The sequence below is a fragment of the Schistocerca americana genome, chromosome 8 (assembly GCF_021461395.2).
Source record: "Schistocerca americana isolate TAMUIC-IGC-003095 chromosome 8, iqSchAmer2.1, whole genome shotgun sequence".
Taxonomy (NCBI): Eukaryota; Metazoa; Arthropoda; class Insecta; order Orthoptera; family Acrididae; genus Schistocerca; species Schistocerca americana.
Window position 1 is genome coordinate 177,662,657 of NC_060126.1, and position 26,929 is coordinate 177,689,585.

At 42.3% G+C, this 26,929-nt stretch overlaps 1 protein-coding gene across 2 annotated transcripts in view; it reads left to right on the top strand.

Moving 5' to 3' along the window:
- Positions 1 to 1,364: 1,364 nt before the first annotated feature.
- The window catches only part of LOC124545329 (gastrula zinc finger protein XlCGF7.1-like), a 107,042-nt gene continuing 81,477 nt past the window's right edge, over positions 1,365 to 26,929 (top strand). For both annotated transcript variants that reach the window (XR_006967604.1, XM_047124230.1), the window contains exons 1-2: positions 1,365 to 1,516; positions 23,704 to 23,783. Coding sequence is in view for 1 of the 2 variants with exons in the window: in XM_047124230.1 (XP_046980186.1) it covers positions 1,472 to 1,516; positions 23,704 to 23,783 (125 nt within the window). In the remaining variant the exon portion in view is untranslated. The remainder of the gene's footprint in view (positions 1,517 to 23,703; positions 23,784 to 26,929) is intronic.

A 26,929-nucleotide genomic window follows, 5' to 3' on the forward strand; every position in this document is an offset into this window, starting at 1 on the left:
GATAAAAACACAATAAACTGTGGTCATAGCTCCACAGACAGTGTAACGTTTCGTATAGTGACCTACCACAATAACTATTTCCGTCGCCTATTACTTCGTAGCTTACACAGGCAAACACATTTAGTGAAACACGCTGTCTACAGGAAATAGCTCGTGAATATGATGTGGCACCTTTTAAAATAAAAATAAATTATTCATAATGCATGTATCAACGAGTACAACAAGATTCTAAAATCTTGAAAGTGTGACGTATTTGCAGATGATATTGCAGATGATACATGCCAGCTGTTGATTAGTTTGGCACTGAGAGGTTAACATAAACATTCTAACTCCATTGGTTTGCCATTATAGATAGCATTTTCGTCCCTGAGTGTTATTTCCTTTATAAATGTGTTCGTGGCACTTAATTTACCCCTTTGCGAAATCTATTTTCAGATCCGACAATTGAGTTTCTTCTTCCTTGTATTTGTCTCTCATCGCAGCTCTGATGCGATAACAACTACTATAACATTCATACCCACCCTTTTAATATCAACTGACACAATGCTGAAAGCTGTGCAGTTACGCAGAATTTGTGGCGTCCTGTGTGAACGATAGCTCACAGTGCAATTACAGTAAGCCACAAGCTACGGCGCATTATTTGCGTCTGAGAACCCGGGTTTAGACTGTGCTATTCATGTTCTCCACGTGTATAGGGTGGTCAGAAACGGTATGAAAAACTCGAAAGTGTGTTGCAGAGAAGGTTATGTTAAGAAATAAATGTTAAGGAACAAATTCGATACGTCGCACCATTTCGACTTAATTAGCATTGAAGTTAGCCAATCAGGCCTTTGCGTGCGCAAAGTCAAACAGCCCGCCAGAGACAGTGTTGCCAAAAGTGTTCTTCGTTTGGTTTTCTACAACCGAATAAGAGACCGATACAAAAATTGGACATGGGACAGTAGTAAGAATAAAACCCCATTCGAAGGCTGAGCAGACTCGTGCGCTATCAGCTACGCTATGAGAACAGCTGACACTAACTGTATCTGGTGCGCCCCTTGAATTTGTGCACACAACGGTCTGACTGACCAACTTCAATGCCAATTAACTTGGAAAGGGCGCAATGTATCGAATTTTTTCTTAACAATTATTTCTCTGCATAACCTACCAACAACACCGTTACAAGTGTTTGAGACCGTTTCTGACCACTCTGTACAACTGCATCTCCCTTTACTCTATCTTCCTTGATTCGCATTTGAATATTTGTGCAAATATATCTGCACAAATTTTCGTTAGACAGGGTACGATTTCCCTGCGCAGACATTTGCTAAAGATGGTGACTGCCGAAGATGATCTAGGAAAACAAATGACGGTAGACAACTCGTGAAACTGATTGGTGAATTTTGCTAAACGTCAACAGAAGTTTTGCTTGTCTGCTGTGACAGCGGCATCACAACAAACGGTTGTGTGCTTGACAGTTAGGAGCAAGAAGATGCCGAATGAGGCCGAGGAAGATATATTTGCAAATTCAGCCAAGGTATCATAGACTTGGTATTTCAGATAAGTGTGTAGCTTTGTGCATGCACGAATGGTTGCGTTCATGACGAAAAAATAATACAAACTCCTAAAACGTTTGTAAAGAAATGTTAGCCGAAAGAAATCTATGGAAGTTATATTTATTTTAGCTGGCATGTTCTGCCTCTTTTTTTTTCTTCTATTTTTCCAATCAACTGATTATGTAGCCGTAACTTTTTCAAATAAACACGCACACCTTACAGAAACTGGACGTGCGTTTTACGGAAAGCTCCACTTATAAGAAAAAACTATTAAAGTTTTCTCAGTTTTATGTGTAACAGGTAATTTTATAGTTCAAAGCAAGTCTCGTGATACCTGTTGAGCAGCTTATAGTTGATGCCGTTCACTTATCGCTCGCTTTGATAATTATTTCCATTACTTGGTTATTGACATTGTACATACATCATTCGGATTTTTTTTCAGTGCGTCAGTTGTACGGAGTTTTGTTTGTATATTCATGCATTTCACCCTCAAGTAATAATCTTCTTGGACAAAGCAACTTGTTGCTTGGCATAAGGGATAGACCAACCTTTTTTAGCTACTATTTTAATTATATTGTGATTTACGAGAATAGTACCTTGCAATAAATGGGATTGTTGTAGAACAGTCATGTGGTTAATTCCAGCCATTTAAGACAGAGATTATATTCTATGTTCAATAATTGCACAATTGAAAATTTTCTGAACGGTGTTTCCATGTTTCCCAGAAACTGAGTGATGACATTGGCTGTAGTTTTTTACTGATTATGGAACATCACTTCTATTCATGATTCCCAAAGATAAAGATGTATAATAAAGTTATAAATTAGTTTTGGCAAATTCACAGGACTTTATCAGGTGTTGACCAGTATATTTATGTGTTATCAGAATTTTTTTATTGCTGTCTTACTATGTTCACTCAAAGCTATCCCTCTTTTCACTTTGCCCTCATTTTTCATTCCTGTAAACAAATAAGATTGAAGCTGAATGGGTAACGTAGAGGGATGAAATAATGAAAGCTCAATATAACACAAGACAATGTATCAAGGTGCATTAGAAATTCTTGGATACCATGTGAGGTATTCAATTTAACTGATGAAATGAGAAAAAAAGCAAAGAAATAGAAATAACCAGAGGAGGAGGCCAACAGGAATATGAGCGCCCTATATCAATAAATTGACAGGTTGACAGAATGTGCAAGATAACAAAACAGGGATGTCTAGAGGAGGAATAGAAAGCTATAGATTCATGCATGGCTGGGAAAGATAAATGCAGTGTATAGGAAAACCAAAGAAACATTAAGAGAGAGATAAGCTGATGTGTAGGTATCAGGAGCAGTTGGCATGCCAGTACTAAACAGAGTGGATCACTGAGAGATGGAAGGAGTATATAAAAGCACTGTACAAATGTGAGGGACTGGAAGACAGTGGTACAAGAAGGGAAGAGGAAATAGATGAAAAGAGATGCAGTGCTCAAGATGGGTGTTGAATTCACAGTACTGCCAGAAACTTTTTCCTTGGTCAAGGGAGTGAAACCTGGTGCAGTCAGCCTTGTTGAGGCCATTGTAGGAGCTGCTTGTATCAGTAGCAGCAGCTCACAGGTGTGGAAAGCTAACAGTGGGAGAGTGGTGTACTGCCCCATATCCGTTCATACTGCAGCTTAATGATGCCATACGGCAGAAGATGACACAGCAGTAAGCCAGTTTCATGGGATTCTTAGGGTATGATCGCAGAGCTACATGTTTTTTTACTGAAAGTATACCATAAACGAGGTATCTGGCATTGATGAAATTGCCTCAGAATTATTCAGATCTTTGGGAGAAATAGGCATGACCAAACTGTTCCTCAGATATGTGGGATATATGACAAAGGAAAAATGCCCTGAGGTTTCGAGAAAAGTATAAGCCCATTCCCAAAAAAGGCAGGTGCTGTCACAATAAATATTAGCAATCCATCAGTTTAATAATTCATAGTTGCAAAATACTAGTACAAATAAATTACAGAAGATAGGAGAGACTCGTGGAAGCTGACCCCTGGGAGATCGTTTTGAGTTCAAGATAAATGTAGGAAGACATGAGCCAATATTACCTCTACAACTTACATCTTAGAAGACATTTTGAAAAATAAAATTATGTTTTTGAAAATTTTGAATGGAATACATTATTTGCAGTTCCAAAGTTATCAGAGATAAAATACAGGGAGCAAAAAGGCTTGTAGAGAAACCAGGCCACAGCTGTAAGAGTTGAATGAAATGAAAGTGAGTTACACACCCTTAACAGAGAGAGAGAGAGAGAGAGAGAGAGAGTGAGAGAGAGAGAGAGAGAGAGAGAGAGAGAGAGTGAGAGAGTGAGAGAGTGTGAGTGTGTGTGTGTGTGTGTGTGTGTGTGTGTGTGTGTGTGTGTGTGAGAGTGTGTGAGAGAGTGTGTGTGTGAGAGTGTGTGTGAGAGTGTGTGTGTGAGAGTGTGTGTGTGTGTGTGTGTGAGAGTGTGTGTGTGTGTGTGTGAGAGTGTGTGAGAGTGTGTGTGTGTGTGTGAGAGTGTGTGTGTGTGTGAGAGTGTGTGTGTGAGAGTGTGTGAGAGTGTGTGTGTGTGTGAGAGTGTGTGTGTGTGTGTGTGAGAGTGTGTGTGTGTGTGAGAGTGTGTGTGTGTGTGTGAGAGTGTGTGTGTGTGTGTGAGAGTGTGTGAGAGTGTGAGAGTGAGTGTGTGAGTGTGTGAGTGTGAGTAGCATGGTGAGCTGCATCAAACCCTTATTCAGACTAAGGACAACAGCATAGTCTTGAATGGTTGTAGGTAGATGTTAAGAAGGCAATATTAGTAAGAACTAATGTGGAAAGATGCTGGCAGTAGGTGGTGTCTTGTATTTTTTTGAAACAAACGTACATGACATGACAGACACAAAAAATGCACGCATTTGATCCTTAATTAATACTGATATTATTGTGCCTGTCTTTTAGGGTAAGAACCATAAATTGTACTTTATCTTTGCAATTCAGATTCTCAACAAATCACTTGTCACCTGTATCCTGTGCTCATGTTCTTATCACTAATCAATATATACATTTGTGTCAGTAGTAGCCTTTTGTCTGTTGATATCGAAATTGGTATAAAATATATGATTATAAAAGATTAGAAACTCAACAGATATGAATATACAACTTAACAAAGATAAGACTTACTAGTAGTTAAGGGTAGAAAAGTCACACCAAACAGAGGAATAGAAAAGAGATCAATTGCAGCTGAAAATGTGGACTGGAAACATACAAATTTTGGATTTTATTTATTTATTTCATAAAACCATTATAGTGTTTTAACAATATCATGGAATATGATTTAGTGCAATGAGTAATCATGACAGGGACAGTGCTGCAGGAGACATTAAATTAAAATTACTTATATCTGGCCGTGATTGTGGAAGGTGGTGGTTGTGACGTATTGTTAGGCAACATCCAGGCATTTGCCTTTAATGTTTTGGGAAAAGAACCAGAAGGCCAGATAATGATTAATGGCCCATAAACAATTCTGAGTCCTTATTGCACAGTAATACATTGTAAATGAAATTAATTTTAGTAATAGCAAACACCAGTTGTTAGATCAGGTCTCAAACTTGATGAACAAACAATGTAAAAATTAAAATAACAGGATACAAGGAAAAAAAGGAAGTAGTAGATTTAGAGGAGATGAGGAGAATGTGTTATGAACTAACCAAATAACAGAAAATACAGCAGTAAAAATTATAAAATGAACATGTGTAAAGATACACTGAAGAAACCACATATTTCTAGCGATCATTGATAGAGGGCCGGAAAGACAGATTTAGAGTGGTACACTTAGGATAGGATGGCAATCACATAAGAGTAATTTGTTTACAACATTTTCCTGGGGTAGCCAGTGTGGTAGGTAGGTCAGGATTATGTCAATAAACTCCTCCTCCTCTTCTTCAGTTAAGTGTATTTTGGCGTGAGTAAAATATGAGCTTTTAACTAATTGGATAGTATCTCCAGATAATAGTTCAGTGTATCAGAAATGTGATGTGTAATGTGATGTGATGTTTAATGAGTTGGTTTTGAGTTTGAAGTTAAATCTTCTACACTCTTTACTCCACTGTCAGTCCTTTCTGAGCCATGCTTAGGCTGAATGGTGGGTAGTGTAAGTCATTTATGCTTCTAGTGTTATATTTTATGAATGATACTTTTGTGTTTTTAAATTGCGAGTTAATTTTTAACACTGTTTTGGCATTCTGTGTTTTTATTGATTTGGGTACTCATTAATAGATCTGAAGGGGCAGATACTTATATTTTTGTGTGTGTGTGGCGCGGGGGTGGGGGGGGGGGGGGGGAGAAGAAGAAGGAAGTTCCAGCATTTGCCTTACAGCCAGTGTAAATCCCACTTAATGTGTGGCTGGGATTGATTTTGGATTTTGTGCTTTAGCGCATTTTTGCCTTCTCTATTACAGCATAAACTACCATGTTTATCCCAACTAGGAGCTCTGTTCTGATCTGATCATCAGCTTCCTCACTAACATTTTGACAAGGGCTTTGATCTGAACTTCAGACTCTTCTGTTCTCGCACTGCCTACTGCCTCTTCAAAAACTTTGGTCTGTTTTCATTTCAGTGCTGACTGGCTTCCTTCCTAGCTGTAGGATTGTCCTTCTCTCCACTCTGTGTTTGGGAGTTCTGGGTGGCCACAGTGAGGGGAGGCCTCTGCCAGCTCACTGCTGGTCTGAACTCAAGGGGGTGCCACACATTCCTAGTGTTACCTCCTCTGTCTTTTGTTCCTGGTGATTTATTTTGAGTCTGCTTGATGTTTTACCTTCTCTTGCGTCTTATTTCCAACATTGTTCTGACCCGAGAAGGCCTTGCAGCCACACCATGTTATGACGTGGATAGCTCTACATTTTTGTGCTTACATTTGTGGATGTCATGATTCTCAGCTCATTTCACACATGTTGTCCGATGGTAGCAGTATTTTTGCCACTGTCCTTCTTGTTGACACTTAAAGCAATGTGATTTCATGTTGAATCCTGCTGGGAGAGGTTCCATCTTAATGTAAAAGCCTACTACACTATCCGGCTTTAAGATTTTTTTGGTAATATACTCTGAATCCATGAACTTTCCATTTTCATCTGAAGTACCTACTTTCAGGATAAACAATGAAGGTCTCTTCTTGTTAGATCAATTTTGGAACTTGTTGTCATGGCTGGTGCCACGAAATGTATTAGGATGACCAAATGTAGCAGGAAGACACCATTGCAGTGGGTGGTTGCCAGGAGGTGCCGTATTAAAACTCAGTGAGAACTTTCCAAATGATTTATTTGTTTCCAATACAGCGCCCCATTCCCCTCGGTGCGCATCACAGGGTCCTGCAATGTTGAGGCCACAGCCCCAGCGACCCAGTGCAATGTGCTGTGTGTCAGCCTTGTACGCGAGTGGAGTGTGTTGTTGTCAGGATGGCAGGAGTTGGCTCAGTGGTCTGTGTCCCTGCCAGCTCAGTGCTGTTCGATGTGAGCCACAGGCAGCACGCTGCGTCCTTCTTCTCACCAGCATGGCTGAAATCGTGGCAACGAACAAGTGCCCGTGATTTGGGGTCCGAATGTGCGGCCCTCGCCTTGGGATGTCTCCAGCATGTGTCGGGAGCCGAGATGACTGCCTGCGGTTGCGAGCCATGGAGTGGCCCGCCGCTGGCGGGCTGGCTACTGACCCCACGTTGACCTCAGGGGCGTCAAACCCACGACCCACTGGGGATGGAACGCTGATGCCCCATCTGCTGATGTGTGTAGCCGGTGGTGTGACACACACTGCCGTCCAGGAGAGCTGCCACACTTGAATAAATGTTGTTAGAAAACAGCACCTATTTATACTCGGCTGTGCGCCTCTGTTTTGCTAACACGCCGCTCGGATCACGTACTCACCACGCCCCAGTTGTGCCAGTGGGCCCCTTCTGCCTGTAGCTTGCGCCATGCGAACTGTTGCGTTTACACTTTTCAGTGGTTCAGTGGCCTATGTGGCTTCCATTCTACTTTGCAACCATTGGTATGTGTAACTCACTGCAATTCGGCCTGCATCTGGCTGTAACTTGTGCTCAGAATATCGCCCAAAACTAACTTTCCCTATCCTAAACTGTGGTGTCGCTACATTATTTCTCTCTTTGGAAAGATGTGGTCCTCGGGTTGACCTTTAACTAGCTCGTAACTTGTTTGGGTTGGCACCTATGGCATATTTCCTTACTACTAGGAAACTTAAATGTGGTCTAGTGCCCTCTTAAAACCATGGCTTGAAACAAAATGTAAAAATTCCTTACTGGACGGCTACTGCCCGATCAACCCCTTACTACTCGTCTCATGCCCTCGGTATCAAATCCACTGGGACTTGGACCACCCTTGGTTCCCTCTTGGAATTAGCTCTCCGCCTGATCAGAAAGAAAACAACACATAACAAAGTTAAGGCTGTGATGACACTTGACACAGAGGTGCTCAAAATGAAAGTTATTTGCCGTTGCCTTTCCCTATACTGATCGACATGTTGTACAAGCTGTTCGTCTGATATGCCCCCCTTTTGCTCTGAAATGAACTTGTTTACGAATCTCAGTAGGCCTGGCTCCAGAGTTTGACTTAATGAGGTCAGATTCTGCCTTGGCAAAAACTCTAAAGTGGCTTCTGGCCAGTACAGCTGTGGCTGCGTAACAATCAACTGTGTGACTCATGAAATTGACCCTGGCAGGTGGAAGGTTGGTCCTATTATGTTACACTTAGATCCATTGGTTAAAATTCCGCTTCCTTCGAGCTCTGCTAGTTTTTCTTCTGCAAATATTCCTCGCTCAAAACAACTTGCTTCTACTACCAAATTCTTGTAGGTGGAGAAGATCCAATGCATCCCGACCTGTTGCAAGCTCAAGTTTGGCTCCATGATGTCCCTTGGACAGTCGATTCCTTTCCCCCTAGCTAAAAATAACTTCATGGTGCACTTGTCCCATATTTGTAGCTTCACAGATTTTCCTCCAACATTCACTATTTTTTATTCAAACTCAACACTGATTGTGTGACTACTTTCATCCTTAGATTTACATTATATGAACTGGTGCAATAAACCCAACTTTCCTGACCCAGCACTATCGATAGCAAAAAATTTAAACAGAAAATTGTACGACTCTGACATCATTCAACTCATATTTATTACGGCTTTGCCGCAAAATTCACTCTGATGAATTTATTTCTCCAGTACTGCGTTGGATTTCTCCTCCAACAACACTCCACTTACGTCAGACGCCACACTTCCCTTTTCAGTGACCTGAGGACAGGGATCACCATCACCCTTCCTCCCTCTGAAGACTGCTGTCCCTAGCAGGCTCACAATACTCGAAAACACGTATAAAATACAATGCCTAGTTACCCTACACAAACCCAATGATACAAGACACGAAAACAAAAAAAAAACTACAAATACTCTACTACTTTCTGTATCGCAAAGGATATGGTATTTCATGCTGTACTCTATCTTCCTGGTTTTCTCTGTGCTTAGCACCTCTCTTCACTCTCTCTCTCTTCCTCTTTCCTTCCTGTGACATGCCTGGAATCACATCTGGGCAACCCTTAAATGGCCGTAACTGCCCAATGTGTACTATCGTCGTTCTAGTTGGCAGCTGAAGATTAACATTAAAGGGTATGGCCCTTGATACCTCATGAGGAATTTCTTCGTTTTCCCTTTTTGCGTGTAGGGGCTGGACAGCATTGCCCATTGCCCCACTCTATACTGTGGTAAACTTCCTTTCCACTTTACTGCATCTTCCTCTCTTTCCAAAGCATTTGTATTCGCCTTTTGTACCTGTTTCCAAATGTTCCAAATTGTCCTTGCAAATTGACATACAGATTCACCGGTCTTTCCTTTCTGTAGCTTCACTAAATCAAACGGTGACTGCATTTTTCACCCGTACACTACCTCATATGGAGACAAACTGGTATTTGTATGGACTTTTGCATTGTATGCGCATACAACATGCTTCAAATACTCGTCCCACTGATGGTGATGAGAATCCACATAAAGTTCAACAATTTACACAGTTCCTTCATTAAATCCGACATGAAGTTGGTCCCTTGGTCAGTAATTATTGACTCCGGTACACCAAACTTCAAAATCCAGTTGTTTAGTAACGCTTGTGCGACCTCTGCTGCCTGTTGATTTGGCATAGCCACCATCTCCATGTACCTGGAAAAATGATCTGTTATTGTGAGAACGAATCTGTTCTCCGATGGTGATTGCCTAAAAGGTCCTAAGACATCAATCCCCAGCAAAGAAAATGGACATGTTGCTTCCGGTAATCGTTGTAGCTGTATCTGTTCCCGACTCAAATCTTCTCTCTGCGCACATGGTATACAATTCTTGTTGTACTGTTCCACATCTACTTTCCTACCTCTCCACCGATATCTCTCTGCCACTCTGCCACCCTCCATGACTGGATGACACGTGATCATGTGCTTCCTTTAAAACCTCATCCCTCAGCTTTGCTGGCACTACTACCCTTGATCCTAACTTCGTTTCCCTGCATAGAAGACCATCATACATATTAAATTGTGGCTGTGTACAATTCAATTTACAATTGTTGTCTGCATCCTGTAATTCTTGCCATACCATTGGGTCATAACCTATGACTTCTACTTTTGCCATCTTCTTTCTTAGTGCATCTACATTACAGTGTTTCTTCCCAGGCTTGTGCACCACCTTGTAGTTCAACCACCACTTCAACGCAGCATGATCCATCACTACCTGAAATCTTTTCCTATATAAATAACATTTAAAATATGTGATTCCATAGATTATGCTAAGCATCTCCCTCTCAGTTGTTGAGTAATTCCTCTCTGCTGCATTCAACTGCCTAGATGCATAGACTACAGGATGTTCTTTCCCATCACTTTCCTGACTAAGAACACACCCCAATGCTTGATTTGATGCATTGCATGCTAGTATAAACTCCTTTTCAAAATCTGGAAACACAAGAACCGGACTTGATGTTAACACTTCAGTTTGTCAAACGCTTTTGTGACAATCTTCTGTCCACTCAGATTTCACACCCTTCCACAACAATTGCGCCAATGGCTGTGCTAAATCTGCAAAATCCTTCATGAACTTTTGTTAGAAACTGCAGCTTCCGATGAATGACTGCACTTCCTTAACTATTTTCAGTTCCTGAAAATCCCTTACATCCTGTACCAACCACAAATCTGTTTGCACTCTGTCCTTATTGATAATATGACCCAAATATTTTACTTCTCCTAATGCAAAATGACACTTCTCCAGGCTCAATGTCAAATGAACTGCTCTTAACCTCACAAAGACTTCAATGTTGCTTCATATTACTTGAAAACACCATAATGTTATCCAAACTGACCAGACACTGCCGTGGTTTCAAACCCCTCAAGACACTGTCTAGCAACCTCTAAAATGATGCTGGAGCGTTTTTCAAACAGAATGGCATTCTAATGTACTGGTAATGGCCTCCAGGAGTAGAGGAAGCAGTTTTTGGATGATCTTCTGGAGTCAACTCCAACTCATGATAACCATTTGTCCATCGTAGAAAAGTACTGGCACTGCCCTAAGTGATCCAAAGTCTCCAATATGTTTGGAATGGGGTATGCGTCCATTACTGTCTTATTATTGAGGTATCAGGAGTCACAACAGAACCTGTATTTCTTAGTTCCGTCTGTAGATTTTTTAGGTACAATGACAATGCCCACTACCCAGCAACTATTACTGTCGGTTGCAAATGCCTCAGTATTCTGTATGGTTTATGGTAAACAGGTGCTTCATTCCCTGTTGGTATCCTATGTTGAAATAATAGAGTTGCTGGTAACGGCCCTTGTGGAAAAAACAAATCCTTAAATCCCCACAATAATACTTCCATATGCTCTCTTTCTCCTCTTTTCAAATGCTTAATTTTGTCATGCAATGCAGTTTTATCAGCAGTTAGTGGTTGATCGCTTTGCCTACCTCTCGAACACCAGTCTTCCTCATCTGGCAAATCCAAATTTGCTACTAAAACTCCTTTTCTCAAATTCACGTCTACAGTGCTAAAATTATCCACATTCAGGGGAACTACTTGGCCATCGTTCCCATCGTGTACGTGTAAAACACTACGTTTCACAAAACAGCCCAGTGAAACCAAAACTTCATTATCCTCCAATGGTTCAATAACGTGTACTGTACCCACAGGTAGATTTGACTCCACCCTTACCCAAATGACTTCCCGGTGCCACTAGACACACACTCATGTGAATTAAGCCTTAATGCTAATGAACGCGGTTCAGTTGGTTTGTCCATTACATTGAGTGCCCCTCATGACAGCTCTGCATTGACAACAGTTTTCCCTAGCTGAAATAACATTCCACCAAGTTCCACATTTCATTGTCCAAGGACAATTTTGGCATGATGTTGATGCAAGAAATCTACTCCTAGGATCATGTCATAGCCCTCGTTTACCCATGGTACTACCTTCATATGCATCAAATCGGACTTTCCCTATGCGAAAGTAAACTGTCATCGACCCGAAAGGCGTGACCTCCTTATCCCCCACTCCATGCAACCTATAACATGGTGGGTCTAACTTCCTTTGTCCCATTATATTCTTAGTAGCCACTGACACTTGCACCCCTCTGTCCAACAAAATCTTAAACTTTTTAATTCCTGTGGATCTTACCACTGTACATTCCACCTCTGCATATGTATTCGTAGTATTGAAATTAAACAGGAGCTCCCTTAGGTGGGTCTTATGCCCCGTCTGCTGTTTAACTATTGTTCACTTCCCCTATCTCCACTTCTCCATCCTCCACGTTGCTGATTTCCACCCCTTCCTTTATTCCACGGTGACAGGGTACATTGCCTCTGCACATGTCCCATACAACCACACTTAAAACATTTTGCACCTGCTGTAAACACTGTTTGCCTCTCACATACCCCTGTTGCCATGTCTATTTCCTCACATTGAATTAACAGCTGAATGGCTGAATACAAATCTTTTGGAGTCCCTTCACGCACTTTCCGTGACATGTGTGCCGGTAACCCTCTCAAAAATACACAAAGTGCCCTTTTCTCAGCCTCCTGCAACAGAACACAATTCGCTTCATTACTCTGACGCAACTCATAAATATACTCATTAATTTCCATTATCTTGTCCGCAAATTTCTCCATCGTCTCCCCTTGTCTCTTTGTCATTGTGCTTAACCTCTCTGTAAAGTACCGAGTGCTATTCTGTTTTTGTACCATTGTAAAAGCCCTTCCTTTAACTGCTTAAACTGTCCTGCCTTCCTTAAGGCCTCAGAACATCTTACATATGTCTTCGCTTCACCCGTCAATCTAATCTTGGCTACATGTAACAATTGTTCATCAGACCAACCATTCATCACAGCTGAAATTTTCAAGTCCTCCACAAATGAATGCACATGCCCAGATACCTTGCCAGGAAATGGAATAATCAAACTTGCGGCAGCTGGGTCAATCTCCAGCACTCTAGGCAACAATGACTGATCTGATGCAGTTTCCCGCTCTCTTCTAGATGCCAAATCACTCCTCAACTGTGTATTGTCCGCTATCAGTTGTGCTACTTTTTCCATCAAAATCCGCACCGCTTCTGGTTCTGACACACCTCACATCTGACTCAGCCATTATGTTGCTGTCATTCCCAGTTAGTCCCGAAACAAAACATTTAAGTACAAGAACAACCTGACTTCCTACAGCTCCACATCATCACACTCAGTATCATCATAAACAAATACAAAACTAATTAAACGCCACGAAAACAATGTTACTTCCTAAACATACTAACACGTACTCTGACAACAAAAAATACTATACCCACGCAAAACATCTACAATGTGGCTTGCCAGGAGCCATACTAAAAAGAAACAAAAAAAAAAAAAGCAAGAAAAGTCTAAGACTCAAAAGAAAACTGGGCAAAACTCACCACATGTTGTGACCGTAATGTAGGCAGTGGGCTCAAACGTTGTACTGGACAAACAACGTCTGCTATTCTGACACCAAATGTCGTGGCTGGTGCCACCAAATGTATCAGGATGACCAAATGTAGTGGGATGACACCAAATGTAGTGGGTGGTTGCCAGCGTGGCTGAGATCACGGCAACGAACAAGTGCCCATGATCTGGGGTCCAAATCTGTGGCCCTCGTGTCGGGATGTCTCCAACGTGTGTCAGGAGCCAAGACGACTGCCTGCTGTAGTGAGCTGTGGAGTGGCCTGCTGGCTGGCTGGGTGGCTGGCTGGCCGGCTGGCTGGCCACGGACACCATGTCGGCCTCAGTGGGTCGAACCAACAACTCGCCGTATTAAAACTTGGCGAGAACTTTCCAAATGATTTATTTGTTTCCACTACAGCGCCCCATTCCCGTCGGTCCACGTCACAGGGTTCCGCAATGCTGAGGCCACCGCCCCAGCGACCCAGTGCAACGTGGTGTGCGTAGGCCTTGTACATCAGCGGAGTGCGTCGTCGTCAGGATGCCAGGAGCTGGCTCAGCAGTCTGCATCCCTGCCGACTAAGCACTGCTCGGTGTGAGCCACAGGCAGCCAGCTGTGTCCTTCTCGCCAGCGTGGCTGAGATCACGGCAACGAACAAGTGCCCATGATCTGGGGTCCAAATCTGTGGCCCTCGTGTCGGGATGTCTCCAACGTGTGTCAGGAGCCAAGACGACTGCCTGCTGTAGTGAGCTGTGGAGTGGCCTGCTGGCTGGCTGGGTGGCTGGCTGGCCGGCTGGCCATGGACACCATGTCGGCCTCAGTGGGTCGAACCAACAACTCGCCATGGTCTGGAATGCTGGCGCCCCATCTACTGTTGTGTGTAGCCGTCGAGGAGAGCTGCCACACTTGAATGAACCTCGTTAGAAAATGGCACCTATTTACACTCGGCTGTGCGCCTCTTGTTTTGCTAATGCGCCACTCCGAGTCACATACTCGCCACACCCCGGTTGCGTCAGTGGGCCCCTTCTGCCTGTAGCTTGCGCCATGTGAACCGCTGCATTTACGCTTTTCAGTGGTTAAACGGCCCTGTGGCCTCCGTTCTCTTCACAACCATTGGTATGCATAACTCACTGCAATCTGGCCCACAACTGGCTGTAACTTGTGCTCAGAATATTGCACAAAACTAACTTTCCCTATCCTAAACTGTGGTGCCACTACATTGTGTTGAATTCGTGGTTGAGCAGTGCTTGCTGAACTGCATTAATACTGAACATTAATATTCTCTCTCGTAAAAGTGCCATCACATTTGGCGTCATCTTGTGTAGTTCTCTCGTGATTGGTACTTCAATCTGGTAGTCCTTCATCAGCTTTTTGTGAATTATAGGTGAATGTATGTAGCTCCAGTACGACTTCATTATGTCGAAGTGGCTTTGAAGCTGTGTATTTCTATCTAGCTGCCCCCCCTCCCCATATATTGAATGTATACTGGTGAGATATCAGTAAAGTATCTGACACAGAATCATCACCTCCCCCAGCGGGCTTGCTGCTCTTTGGCAGGTTCATGCTTGGCTACCATGGGGCCCCAGCCTTTGCAGTAGCTTTTCCCTTTCATGCTGCATGCCTATCCTCTGGCTGTTCCTTTTCCCCTCCTTTGGGGAACACGTCTGAATCCTTTTTGGAAATGATTTCTGCATTTTTGGTAGTCAATATCAGAATACTCTCCACTGTTTTTCATTGCTTTTTTTTGTTCATCATTCACCTTCTCCTACTCTTCCTTTACTTTGGTGTTTCAGCTTCCTCTTATTCTTCTTCCTTCCTGTGTGCTCCTGAATGCCGGCTCATGCCTCTGACAAGTAACAGGTGACTGGGTAACACACAATTCCCAGCCCCGCATTGACAGGTAGGGTTCGCATGTAACTTCTGCTAGAGGCCAGGCCGAGGGAGGGGTGATTAACTGAGCTGCTACCATCCCAAATTGCCAATTGGTTCCTTGTCAGGTGTTCAGGAGATATGATATGAGGTGCTAACAATCACGTAAGGCGGGTGAGACTCCTCTGATGGGAGCCCCCAGTTGTAACGAGTGTGCCATCAGAGATGCTGGCAACTATGGGGGATTTTCTCACAATGTGCCAGTCATTTTGCAGTCAGTGGCTACGAAACATAAACAGAACAAGGCTAACGATTCAAAGATCATCCCAGCTGCACCAAGGTACCCCGCAGTTTCACGTACTGAAGATGGTCAGTCCTTCACTATGGTAAATCCGTTTATTTTTCATAAAGGTTTTGATGCAATTGCTGGCACTGTGAAATCCTGCTCTTGTTTATGCAATGGCACTTTGCTTTTGGAGACTACTTCTGATTCTCGAGCACAACAACTGCTTGCAGCTTCACTTCTCTATGGCTATCCTGTTTGTGCTGAGGCCCATCGAACACTGAATTCTTCCCATGGTGTTATTTACACTAGGCTGCTCGATGATCTGACCGAGGCAGAAATCCAAACGTACCTCTCTGATCGGAGTGTCATGGCTGTCAATTGAGTGATGAAAAAAGTAGATGCCACCTTAGTGACTACATGCACTCTCTTGCTCACTTTGGATAGAATGGTTCTTCCATCAAAGATAAAAGCAGGTTATGAAGTTACCACAGTCCAACCATACATTCCGAACCCGATGCACTGCTACCAGTGTTATCGTTTCAACCATACTAGAACATCTTGTCAACACCCAGCCAAATGTGTAACCAGTGGTAAGGATGGTCATGAGGGTGGTGGTCCACCTCCTTCTCCCTGCTGCATCAGCTGCAGTGATGACCATGCCGCCTCCTCCCACGATTGTCCTATGTATCTCGATGAGTGGGCTGTCAAGGAGATCCGGATGAAGGAAAAAGTGCCTTACCCAGTCGCTCACACATTGGCTAGTTGTAAACCCTTCGCTGTATTATCTGGAACCTGCAGTACTGTTCGTGCTATATCTCAATTCACGAAAGTCCACACAGCACTGTGGTTGTGAAATCACCCAGTCTCATGGTAGTGTCCTTGTCTCCTGCTCCAGCTGTGCAACATGCCTCATGGGGTGAAGTCACCAGCTACACAACTGGTAAGTCAGAAAGGGCAGAAGGAATACTCCTGTGAAGACTTCGTATATCCCTCCAGCCAACCAACACCTGAATCTTCCTCTGCTCATCGGAAAGGCTCGAAGAAGTCAAACAAAGGCAGAAGGTCTTCTCCATCACCGACTCGAAGATCCTCCTCAATGGAGTTGCCACGTGATAGCCCTGCCTGGCTGACATCAGTATCACCAGTACAAAGGACTAACCATTTTTCTGTCCTCCACAGGCTGACAGCAGAAGATTGCCGACACATCTGTAGACCTCATGGAGCAGTATCCTCCACCCTCTGTGCCCTGTAGCAGTGAGTCTTTCAAAGCTGACACTCGGCATTTTTTCTTAGTCATGACTCTCCTCCAATGGATCATTTGTGGCTTTCGATCCAACAAAGAGGATTTACTGCTGCTCTTAGAATCACAGCGCCCACTTGTTCTCTGCCTTTGGGAAACAAAATTGCATCCTCATGACTGCTTTGAGCTCTTGCATTTCTTCCTGGTCCATTTTGACCTTCTTCCTGAGGTTGGTATTCCATCTCATGCAGGAGTCATGCTGCTCTTAGTCAACCCATACCCCTGACTACATGCCTTCCAGCTGTTACAGTTCTCCTTTTCCTTCCTCACTTGGCCTTTTCCCTTTGTACTGTTTGCATCCCTGTCTCATACTATGTCACCAGGGCAGACTTCTTCCAGCTTATTGGGCAGCTGACTCATCCCTTTCCGCTGCTCGGAGACTTTAATGTGCACCATCCCCTTTGGGGTTCTGCCACAACCTGTCTGAGAGGCACCCTCTTGTCGGAACATCTTAATCAACTTAACCTCTTCTGCCTTAACACAGGAGCACCCATGTTCCTTTCAGACTCCATGCACACTTATTCCCATTTGGACCTATCCCTCTGCACTGCCCAGCTTGCCCGTTTAGTGGTCTGTTCTCTCTGACACATACTCGAGTGACCATTTCCCATGTGCTATCCATTTGTTGACTCCTACCCCACCTCTGTGCACAACCAAATGGCAACTTACTAAGGCCGACTGGAGGCTTTATTCCTCCCTGGCAACCTTCAACTAACAACAATTTCAGGGGAATATCTTACAAACATTATCCTTACCACCGCAGAACGCTCCATTCCTCACCCTTCCTCTTTACTGCGCCGTGTCCCGGTCCCTTGGGGGACTGAGATGTGCCATGACACAATTAACGCACAGAGATGTGCTCTCCACTTTTTTAGCTGTTGTCTTATGATGGCAAACTGCATTCATTATAAACAGATGTGTACACAGTGTGTTGTGTTCTTCAGGATAGCAAAAAAGGTCACTGGGTTTCATCTGTTAGTTCTTTTAACAGTTCCACTCCCTCTCCTGCTGTGTGGCCGACCTCCGATGGGTCACTGAGACCAAGATCCATTCCACAGTTTCTGGCCAGACAGTAGCAGATGAAGTCATTGTGGAGTTAGATTTCTCTCTCACTTCATCCCGATCCTCCGCCCCAGGGCCAGACGCCATTCACATTCAGATGTTGGCACTTTCCTCTTGCGGGCAATCACTTTCTGCTTAATACATACAACCAAATCTGGGCAGAGATCACGTTTTCCAGATGCTGGCACGAAGCCACTGTTATATACCTAATCCTTTAAGGACAAACAACTTCAATCTAGCTACCATCCCGTCTCTCACAAGCTGTGTTTTCAATGTGAAGGACCATATGATTCATGCCAGGCTGGTATGGGGGCTCGAGTCTCATACAGTGTGGATATCGAGTGCGGTGTGCTGCAGTTGACCATTTTGTTACTTTGTACACCCATGTCATGAATGGTTTTCTGCGGAAATCCCAGACTGTGGCCATATTTTTCGATTTGGAGAAAGCCTAAGACACATGTTCGAGAACTGGTATCCTCTGTAATCTCTACACGTGGGGCTTCCATGGCCCCCCTGCCCCATTTCCATTAGCAATTTTTAAAAGACAGAGTTTTCAAGGTACGTGTGGGTTTTGCCTTGTGGGACACCTTTATCCTGGAAAATGGTGTCTCTCAGGGTTCCGTCCTAAGTGTTGTCCTATTTGCTGTTGCCATTAAACTCTATAATGGCCTGCCTCCCACCGGGCATCTCTGGCTCTGGCTCCCTTTTCATTGACGATTTTGCCATCTATTACAGTTCTTCATGGACTTGCCTCATTGAACAACACCTTCAGCGATGTCTTGATCATCTTTATTCATGGAGCATTGACAGTGACTTTTGTGTTTTCACCGACAAAACAGTGTGTATAGATTTCTTGTTGTGCAATTGGTTTCTTCCACCGTCTTTACATCTTGGGCATGTTGCTCTTCTGTTAGTTGAAACTACAAAGTTCCTGGGGCTCAAGCTCTATAGAAAACTCTCTTGGCCCTCCCACATGTCTTACCTGGCAGCCCACTGCATGCGGTCCTTCAATTCCTGTGTGTTTTTAATGACACTTCCTGGGGTGCAGATCGAACCACCCTCCTCCATTTGGACCAGTCCCTTTTCCATTAAAAACTAGACTACGGCTGTTTTGTTTATGCACGTGCATGTCCTCTTATGCCATCTCACCATCGTGGCATCCTTTTGGTCACTGGCACATTTTACACTAGCCCAGTTGAGAGTCTGTATGTGGAAGCTTCCAAACTACCACTGTCCTACCACTGTGACTTTCTCCTCACACAATGCATGCCATTTGTCCACCATGCCTGGCCACCCATCCTGTGCCTTCTTCTTAGATGACTCTTTTGATCACCAGTATGTAGTTTGGTTCCGTATGGCTTTTGGTTCTTGCTCTGGCAGCTTAACGTCATGCTACCTGCAACTTTCCTGGTGGGCGTGAACCCTTCACTACCACGGCTTCGTGCAGCAGCCCGTGTTCACTCTGGCCTTCATTCGCTTTCTATGGACACTAATCCAGCCTCGCTCTTATTCTTTTCATTTCATTACATTTGCATGGAATTTTGCATAGTACCTATGTGTACACCAGTGGCTCTTGGACTGACTGTGGTGTCAGGTGTGGCTTCATCATTGGCGCCAACATTTTTTTCGTATTGGCTTCCGGGGCACTGCTCAGTATTTGCAGCAGAGTTCTTCGCTCTGTATCAGGCCATGCAGTACTTCCGGCGACAGAGGCTTTTCAGTTGCGTCATCTGCTCAGACTCTCTGTGCCCTTCAAAGCCTGTGTGTGCTGCACACTGTCCATCCCTTCTCTTAGTGCAACAGATCCAGGAAAGCTGTCACTTGCTTACTTTGATGGAGCCACTGAGATTTTTATGTCAGTTCCTGATCACATCAGTCTGACAGCCGGAAACAAGGTCACTGATGCCACTGTCAAGGCTGCAGTCCTCTTACCTCAGCCTGCTAGTTCTTATATTCCCTATGATGATTTCTATTATGCTGTCTGTCAGCAGGTGGTGTCATTTTGTCATCACCACTGGTCCTCCCTTCATGGGAGCAGACTCCGGGCTATTAAGCCTCTCCCAGTGGCTTGGACGACCTCCTCTCAGCCCTCTCATCATGAGGAGGTCATTCTATGTGAGTTGTGTATTGGACACTGTCTCTTTGGCCATTGCCATTTGTTAAGTGGTGCTGCTCCCGTACCACTTTGTGCACGAGTTGTTGGCCATTTTAGCGAATGACACATGGGCTGTCAATGATGTTTTACTTTTTATCCATCGTAGCAATATGGCTAAGGCCATTTAATTTTTAGTTCTGGACCTCCGTTCCTCTATGGCGGATTTAAAGGCGTTTCTCCTTGTCCTTGTTTTTAGCTGTCTTCTCTTTCATTGATTGGATTTGAGGTGTAGTTGTTTTTAACTCCTCTCTTTGTCTTTGTGTTCTACAATTTTGACATGGACATGTATGGCCGTAGTTGTTTTTGCACCCTAAAACAAAACAAAACAGAATCATACTTGTAAATATTGTGAATTGGGATGTAACCCTCTTCTTGATATGGGAGTTCTTACCTATGCTGTGTGCTTGCTATAACAATTTTCAGCTGCTGTGAAAATGGCAAATACAACATATTTTGTTGACAACATGCCAGACTGGTTCTCAGAAGCACATGAAGATTGCTATCAACAAACTTTTTAGGGCAGTAAATGTACTGTGAGACTGTTATCAGTATGCCCAACCAGTTAAATGGTTGTTTGTAAAAGTTGAGTGGACATGACATATTGTTTGTACTGAATGCATCTGTGAAACACAGTTTTCCTTGGTGTTGAGTAACACAGGATGTGATATCGTAAAAGATTAGTGAATCAAAATAGGAATATTGATCTGCATTTTGACTTTTTCACCAATAAAATAAGAAATTATCCATAATCCAAAAGCTGGAGAACTTTAATTTTTATGAAAATTCATAACATGTGGCTTAAAGTTCAGGTTCTTACACAGGGATATTCAAACAGATGGACCCAGTTTAATTTAATTTTTATTTGTATTAAATACTGCACTAAATCCTAACTGAGGTAGCTACAATTCATGGTTTGTCTTTTAATTCTGTAAGGAGAGACGCTCATTTTGATATGCTTTCACAACAGATAGTTTTGATATTTTTTATAGATATCAGGGACTTGGTTGTTGGATGCTCTATTAATAATTGAGCCACCCATACTTCGGATTATTCAGCAAAGCAAATCCAAATTAGTTTTTGGTCTAATGTCACATCATCTGTTGATGCCCTGCTGATGTACCTGAGTGAGGGTTTTGATTCTGTGTGTCATTGTACAATACTTTAACAGCTAAACTGATGTGCTGGGACATTAGAGTTAAAAACTCGCTCTTATAAAACCGTATCTTGACAACATGAAGCAGAAGGTGCACTTTAATGGTATGAGTTCTGCATTCCTAGACATTTCAGGTGGTATGCCTCAAGCTTCCATGCTGGCGTTCTCACAGTTTATAATGTAAAATTAATAACCTACTTAGTATCATGCCATGTAAATCAGTTCTGTATGCTGATGATACAACTTTCATTGCAACTGGGAATGGCATAGAGGGCCTAAAGGAACAAAGCAAAACTGACCTAAGAATTTCTAGGATCTGGTCTAAAGATAATGAATTAACTGTAAATCGGAATAAAATTGAAAATGTAATTTTTAGTTTATGCAATACAGACAATGATTATGTTTAATACAAAATTGTTGAGGCTTTCGTGGCCACTTGTTGACAAACTGCCTACTGGCTTCTGTCTCGGGTTCTTCGGCCGACATTCATCTAATGATTTTTCTGATGTTTCGCCAGCACGAGTGGCTGGCATTGTCAAAGCTTCACCCTCCATTGCCGGTGGTGAACTGGAGCCGAGCTCGCGGGCGCAGACTATATGTACCTGGCGCGCCAACGTCTGAGGGCTTCTCCGCGGTCATTTCCGGAGTGGTTCTCCTATTGCTACCTGCGACGGTCGTTCGCTGCAGTACGGGAAGCCAGGATCCGTTTACCTTAAGGCTTTCTTCTTTCTTGTTCAAACTGTTCGCGTGTTTTTGTATTTCCACAGCTTCTCTGAACAAGCGCGTGTGATAGTGCTCACGTAATAAAATTCGCCGACACGGAAGTTCTGGCTGTAGCGAACGACCGTAACATGTAACATGGCAACTGACCCTTAACATAGACAAATGTAATGTATTGCGAATACATAGAAAGAAGGATCCTTTATTGTGTGATTATATGATAGCGGAACAAACACTGGTAGCAGTTACTTCTGTAAAATATCTGGGAGTATGCGTACGGAACGATTTGAAGTGGAATGATCATATAAAACTAATTGTTGGTAAGGCGGGTACCAGGTTGAGATTCATTGGGAGAGTGCTTAGAAAATGTAGTCCATCAACAAAGGAGGTGGCTTACAAAACACTCGTTCGACCTATACTTGAGTATTGCTCATCAGTGTGGGATCCGTACCAGGTCGGGTTGACGGAGGAGATAGAGAAGATCCAAAGAAGAGCGGCGCGTTTCGTCACTGGGTTATTTGGTAACCGTGATAGCGTTACGGAGATGTTTAATAAACTAAAGTGGCAGACTCTGCAAGAGAGGCGCTCTGCATCGCGGTGTAGCTTGCTCGCCAGGTTTCGAGAGGGTGCGTTTCTGGATGAGGTATCGAATATATTGCTTCCCCCTACTTATACTTCCCGAGGAGATCACGAATGTAAAATTAGAGAGATTAGAGCGCGCACGGAGGCTTTCAGACAGTCGTTCTTCCCGCGAACCATACGCGACTGGAACAGGAAAGGGAGGTAATGACAGTGGCACGTAAAGTGCCCTCCGCCACACACCGTTGGGTGGCTTGCGGAGTATCAATGTAGATGTAGATGTAGATGTAGATGTAGAACTTAGAGCAGATGTGAGTGAAAACATGATGCTTAACTCTTGTTGTGTATTTTTTCATAGCCAGATAACATACTGCATACTGCTTTGTAGCATTTCCAGTGAGGCAAAAATAGTTTTTGTGTGTTTGTATGTGTAGCCAGAGTTTTCAAAAACAATGTATCCTGTAGGTCACTTTCCAAGAAATTGGGTTTCATGACAGTCTTGTCATTATTTATACTTAGCTGCCTAGTGTGCATTAAAGAAAACCAAGACAGTTAAAAGTTAAGGAAATTATTTCATTGTCACAATACATGTCACAAATAAAAGATTAACCATTCCTTTACAAGACTAAGCATGACTTATTACAGCTATACATACCTTGAAGTACAACTATTCAGTGAATTGTCACCAGAAACACACCTTATTAAAAACCTTCAGAAAAGTTCTACAAACCTGGCTTAAAAAGAAGGCTTTCTATGCCGTAGAGGAAAATTTTGACTACATGAAAGAAGTTCTAAAATTTTAACTTACACTAATTGTATATTTGTATGGAAATCAACTTATTTAACTGTTTTTATTATTATGTGTATGATTATATATTGTTTGATTTGTACAAATTATTAACATCAATAGCATGAAAAATATCCGAAGATAAAAGTAAATAGATAAAATAAAAGATTGAAGGGAAGAGAGAGGATCCATTCACACAGTGATAGATTTCATTTCCATTACCTTGCCTCTCTTTTGAGCATTGAAAACAGTCCATCATATTATGGCATCACTGTAGTGTTCATCCTTTAACTCAGGATATCTTTTTCAGAATGTGTTCGGTGATGACACATCCTGTTGCTACGATCTGCCTCCAGATCTGGAAGACTTGTTGCTTTTTGGCAACAATGTGTAAGTTTAGTTTCTTGTGCCTCTTAATTTTGTAATATATTCATGCATTAATTAAATTATAGAGTTGTTCTGGTTCCCAATTGTTTTTGCTTCTTCTCAGACATTTTTTATATTTGCTACACAATTTCTGTAATTAGCATGTTACTATGTACTTGTTTGTTTTTTACTGCCCATCTTGAATTTTTTGTTTGTCTGGCCATATTGCCTGTTGTTTATATATAATTAGTATTTTGGATCCATCTATGCAGCTACTAAAAATGTGTTTATTTTGTCATATGTGTTTTGTTTCATTGAATTAAAATATCACGATCCACATGAAAACAAATATATAACAATTTTTGTTTCATTGTAACTCTAAAAGCAGATTATTTAATGAGCTGTTGAAGTGTGATTGTTTGACTGCAGTTTTGTCACTATCCTTCTTACAATCACAAATGTCATATGTGTGCAAATCCATAAAATGTCTCTGTTTCGGCACCTCTCTTTGGCTTATTTTCACTTTCACTTGTAGCACTATCTTCACTTCCACATGTTGCCCTTCCCATTTCCTGATTTGATATACTGCTAAATATTATACCATACGGCACATATGTATTGCCCATTGTCGCATTGGTAAAGGGTAAGACTGCTGATTGAAAGGTGTAGAGATTCTATGTACTGTCAGTCCTAGAATTTTTATCTGTCTCTTGTCACTTCTTTCACCTCTGGCAATATTTTTCCATGTAATGAAATTTTCATTCTGCAGCGGAGTGCATGCTGATATGAAACTTCCTGACAGATTGAAACTGTGTGGTGGACTGAGACTCGAACTCGGGACCTTTGCCTTTCATGAGCAAGTGCTCTGTTGACTAAGCTACCCAGTCTTGACTCACAACCTGTCCTCACAGCTTCACTTCCGTTGGTACCTCATCTCCTACCTTCCAAACTTTACAGAAGTTCTCCTGTGAAACTTGCAAGACTAGCACTCTTAGAACAAAGGGTATTGTGGAAACCATGTTTTTAGTAATTTATTTTTTGGTCTCAGATTTTACTTTATACAGTCCTTTGTGTTTTAATTAAGAGTCTGAAATGGGCGATAAAAAAACTGTAGTGAGCGTGGATCAGAAACTGCTTGTTGTAATACAGCTGGATTTTGGGGTAGCGTCCAAAACTGTTGCTTTGGATGTAGGGATTGGAAAAAGTACTGTTTGAGAGTGGAAGAAAAATCAAGCAGAAATTGAAAAGTGATGTGCTTTCCAAGTTAGTTGGAGTGGAATAAAAGTAGGGAAGTCAATGTTGAAAGGTAAGGATAAAGATGTTGAGGAAACTTTACTTTTGTGGCCTGAACATTTAAGAGGAAAAGGCAGTGTAGTTGCAGTGGCAGATAAATGGTCTTTCATTAAGAGCAATACTTTTGTTTCGTTGGCACCCACCTGCAGAAATGGAACTGTAGAGAAATAGCTTGAAGGTTATTTTATGAACCCTTTGCAAGGCATTTAATTGTGAATTGAAGAGTAATCATGTAGATAGAGAGATGTAGATAACAGTTTTCTGAGGAAGGCTCTGTGCCTTCGCATCCTGCCAGTGACAAAGTCACAGATGGAAATATCAAGATATTATTTTTGCCACTAAATGTGATTTCTGTTTGTCAGCTGATGGATTAGGTCATCATTGAAATGCCAAAGAACTATTGCCATTGCCTTCTCAGTTTGTTGATATCAGCAACTGATAGTAATGAAGACTTTGTAGCTGTTCTGAAGAGGATGGACTTGGAAAATTCTTTTAGGCCATGAAGGTGGACATTTTAATTTTGTATCTGCATGTGCAACCAAAGTTGAAGATGGAAATGGAGATATTGTTTTGTTGCTGATTTGGGAGGATGTTGATGCAGTGGATGTTGATGACAGGAGTAATCTCATCCCACATTTGGAAGGGTTCAAGATGATTGAGACAGTGCTGGAGTACATTAGTGAGTAGGAGAAAGCAATGCCAACTGATATCATCTGCTGCATAAGTGTAGGGATATTGCAGCATGGAAGATGGTTAGAGGAGGGAAACAGTAATCTATCAAAGACTTTTTTTAGAACCTCAAACTTGTAAGTTTCATATTTTTTGTGTTAGATCTGGCTTTTCACGTATGTGTTGTCCTATATTCATACTGTACAACACAGATCATTTTGTTTCTTGTAGTAATTTTTGAAAGGTGCAGTATACCTATAAAAACACTTATAACTAGTGTGTATTATGTAAGAAGTTAGAAAAAGTTAATAAAATTGGGTTTTGGTATAAAAAAAAGGGTGTTTTGAATGGTATGGATGGGGTCGGTTGACAGAATAGAACTCTGGCCTAACTGGTTCTTTTGTTGTATGACTTGGTCTTCCACCACAGTAAGTCAGGTAGTAGCGAGTTTACTGTACCTCTGTTACTAAACCTTAGGGACCTGGAAGCATGATCCCTAAAAGCGCTAAATATTTTAAAATGTGTTAGTCACAGTTTGTAGGTGGTAGACTAAAGCTGTCTGCTTTAGTTTTACAGATTCTGTGTATGATCCATAGCTTGATTATGGGGAATGTTGGAAATGAAGCACCTATAGGGAATTTGACTGGACACTGGTGCCTTTAAGATCAGTCTGTCCTATTGATAGCCCCTGTGCTGACTGTGGGGTTGCATCACAGATCATCAGGCTGTCTCCTGATGGTGTGACAAGCCTGTAAAATCATTCCCATATCTTGAATGCCTGCATACCATACTGTTGCTCATCCACCAGCAGAACAATTTTGCAGTAATAGACTGTGGGCAATGAGGCCTTTTGAAATGTGGCTGCTTGTTCTTCAAGGTAAAACAGATCTCCACCTTCTCTTGTAAAGAAGCTCAAAATTATTTTACACTTGGAAAATTTTAAGAAACAGTGCACACGAGATGTATCATTTAAATCATTAATCTATAAAATTTTAGACTGGCATTAAAATTTAAATACAGTATACACTGATTACCTGAAGCAAGTGGCTACTTTCTGCTGATCAAATAAATCTGTTTCTTGGATCATATCTTCAGGATTCACATTCCCAATGAATGCTTTGCTGTTAGTGGAGAACTGAAGGCAGTCATGAAGCCACTGGAGTAGATGAGGTGTCATCACACCAAATAGCTTCTCATCTACTCCAGTC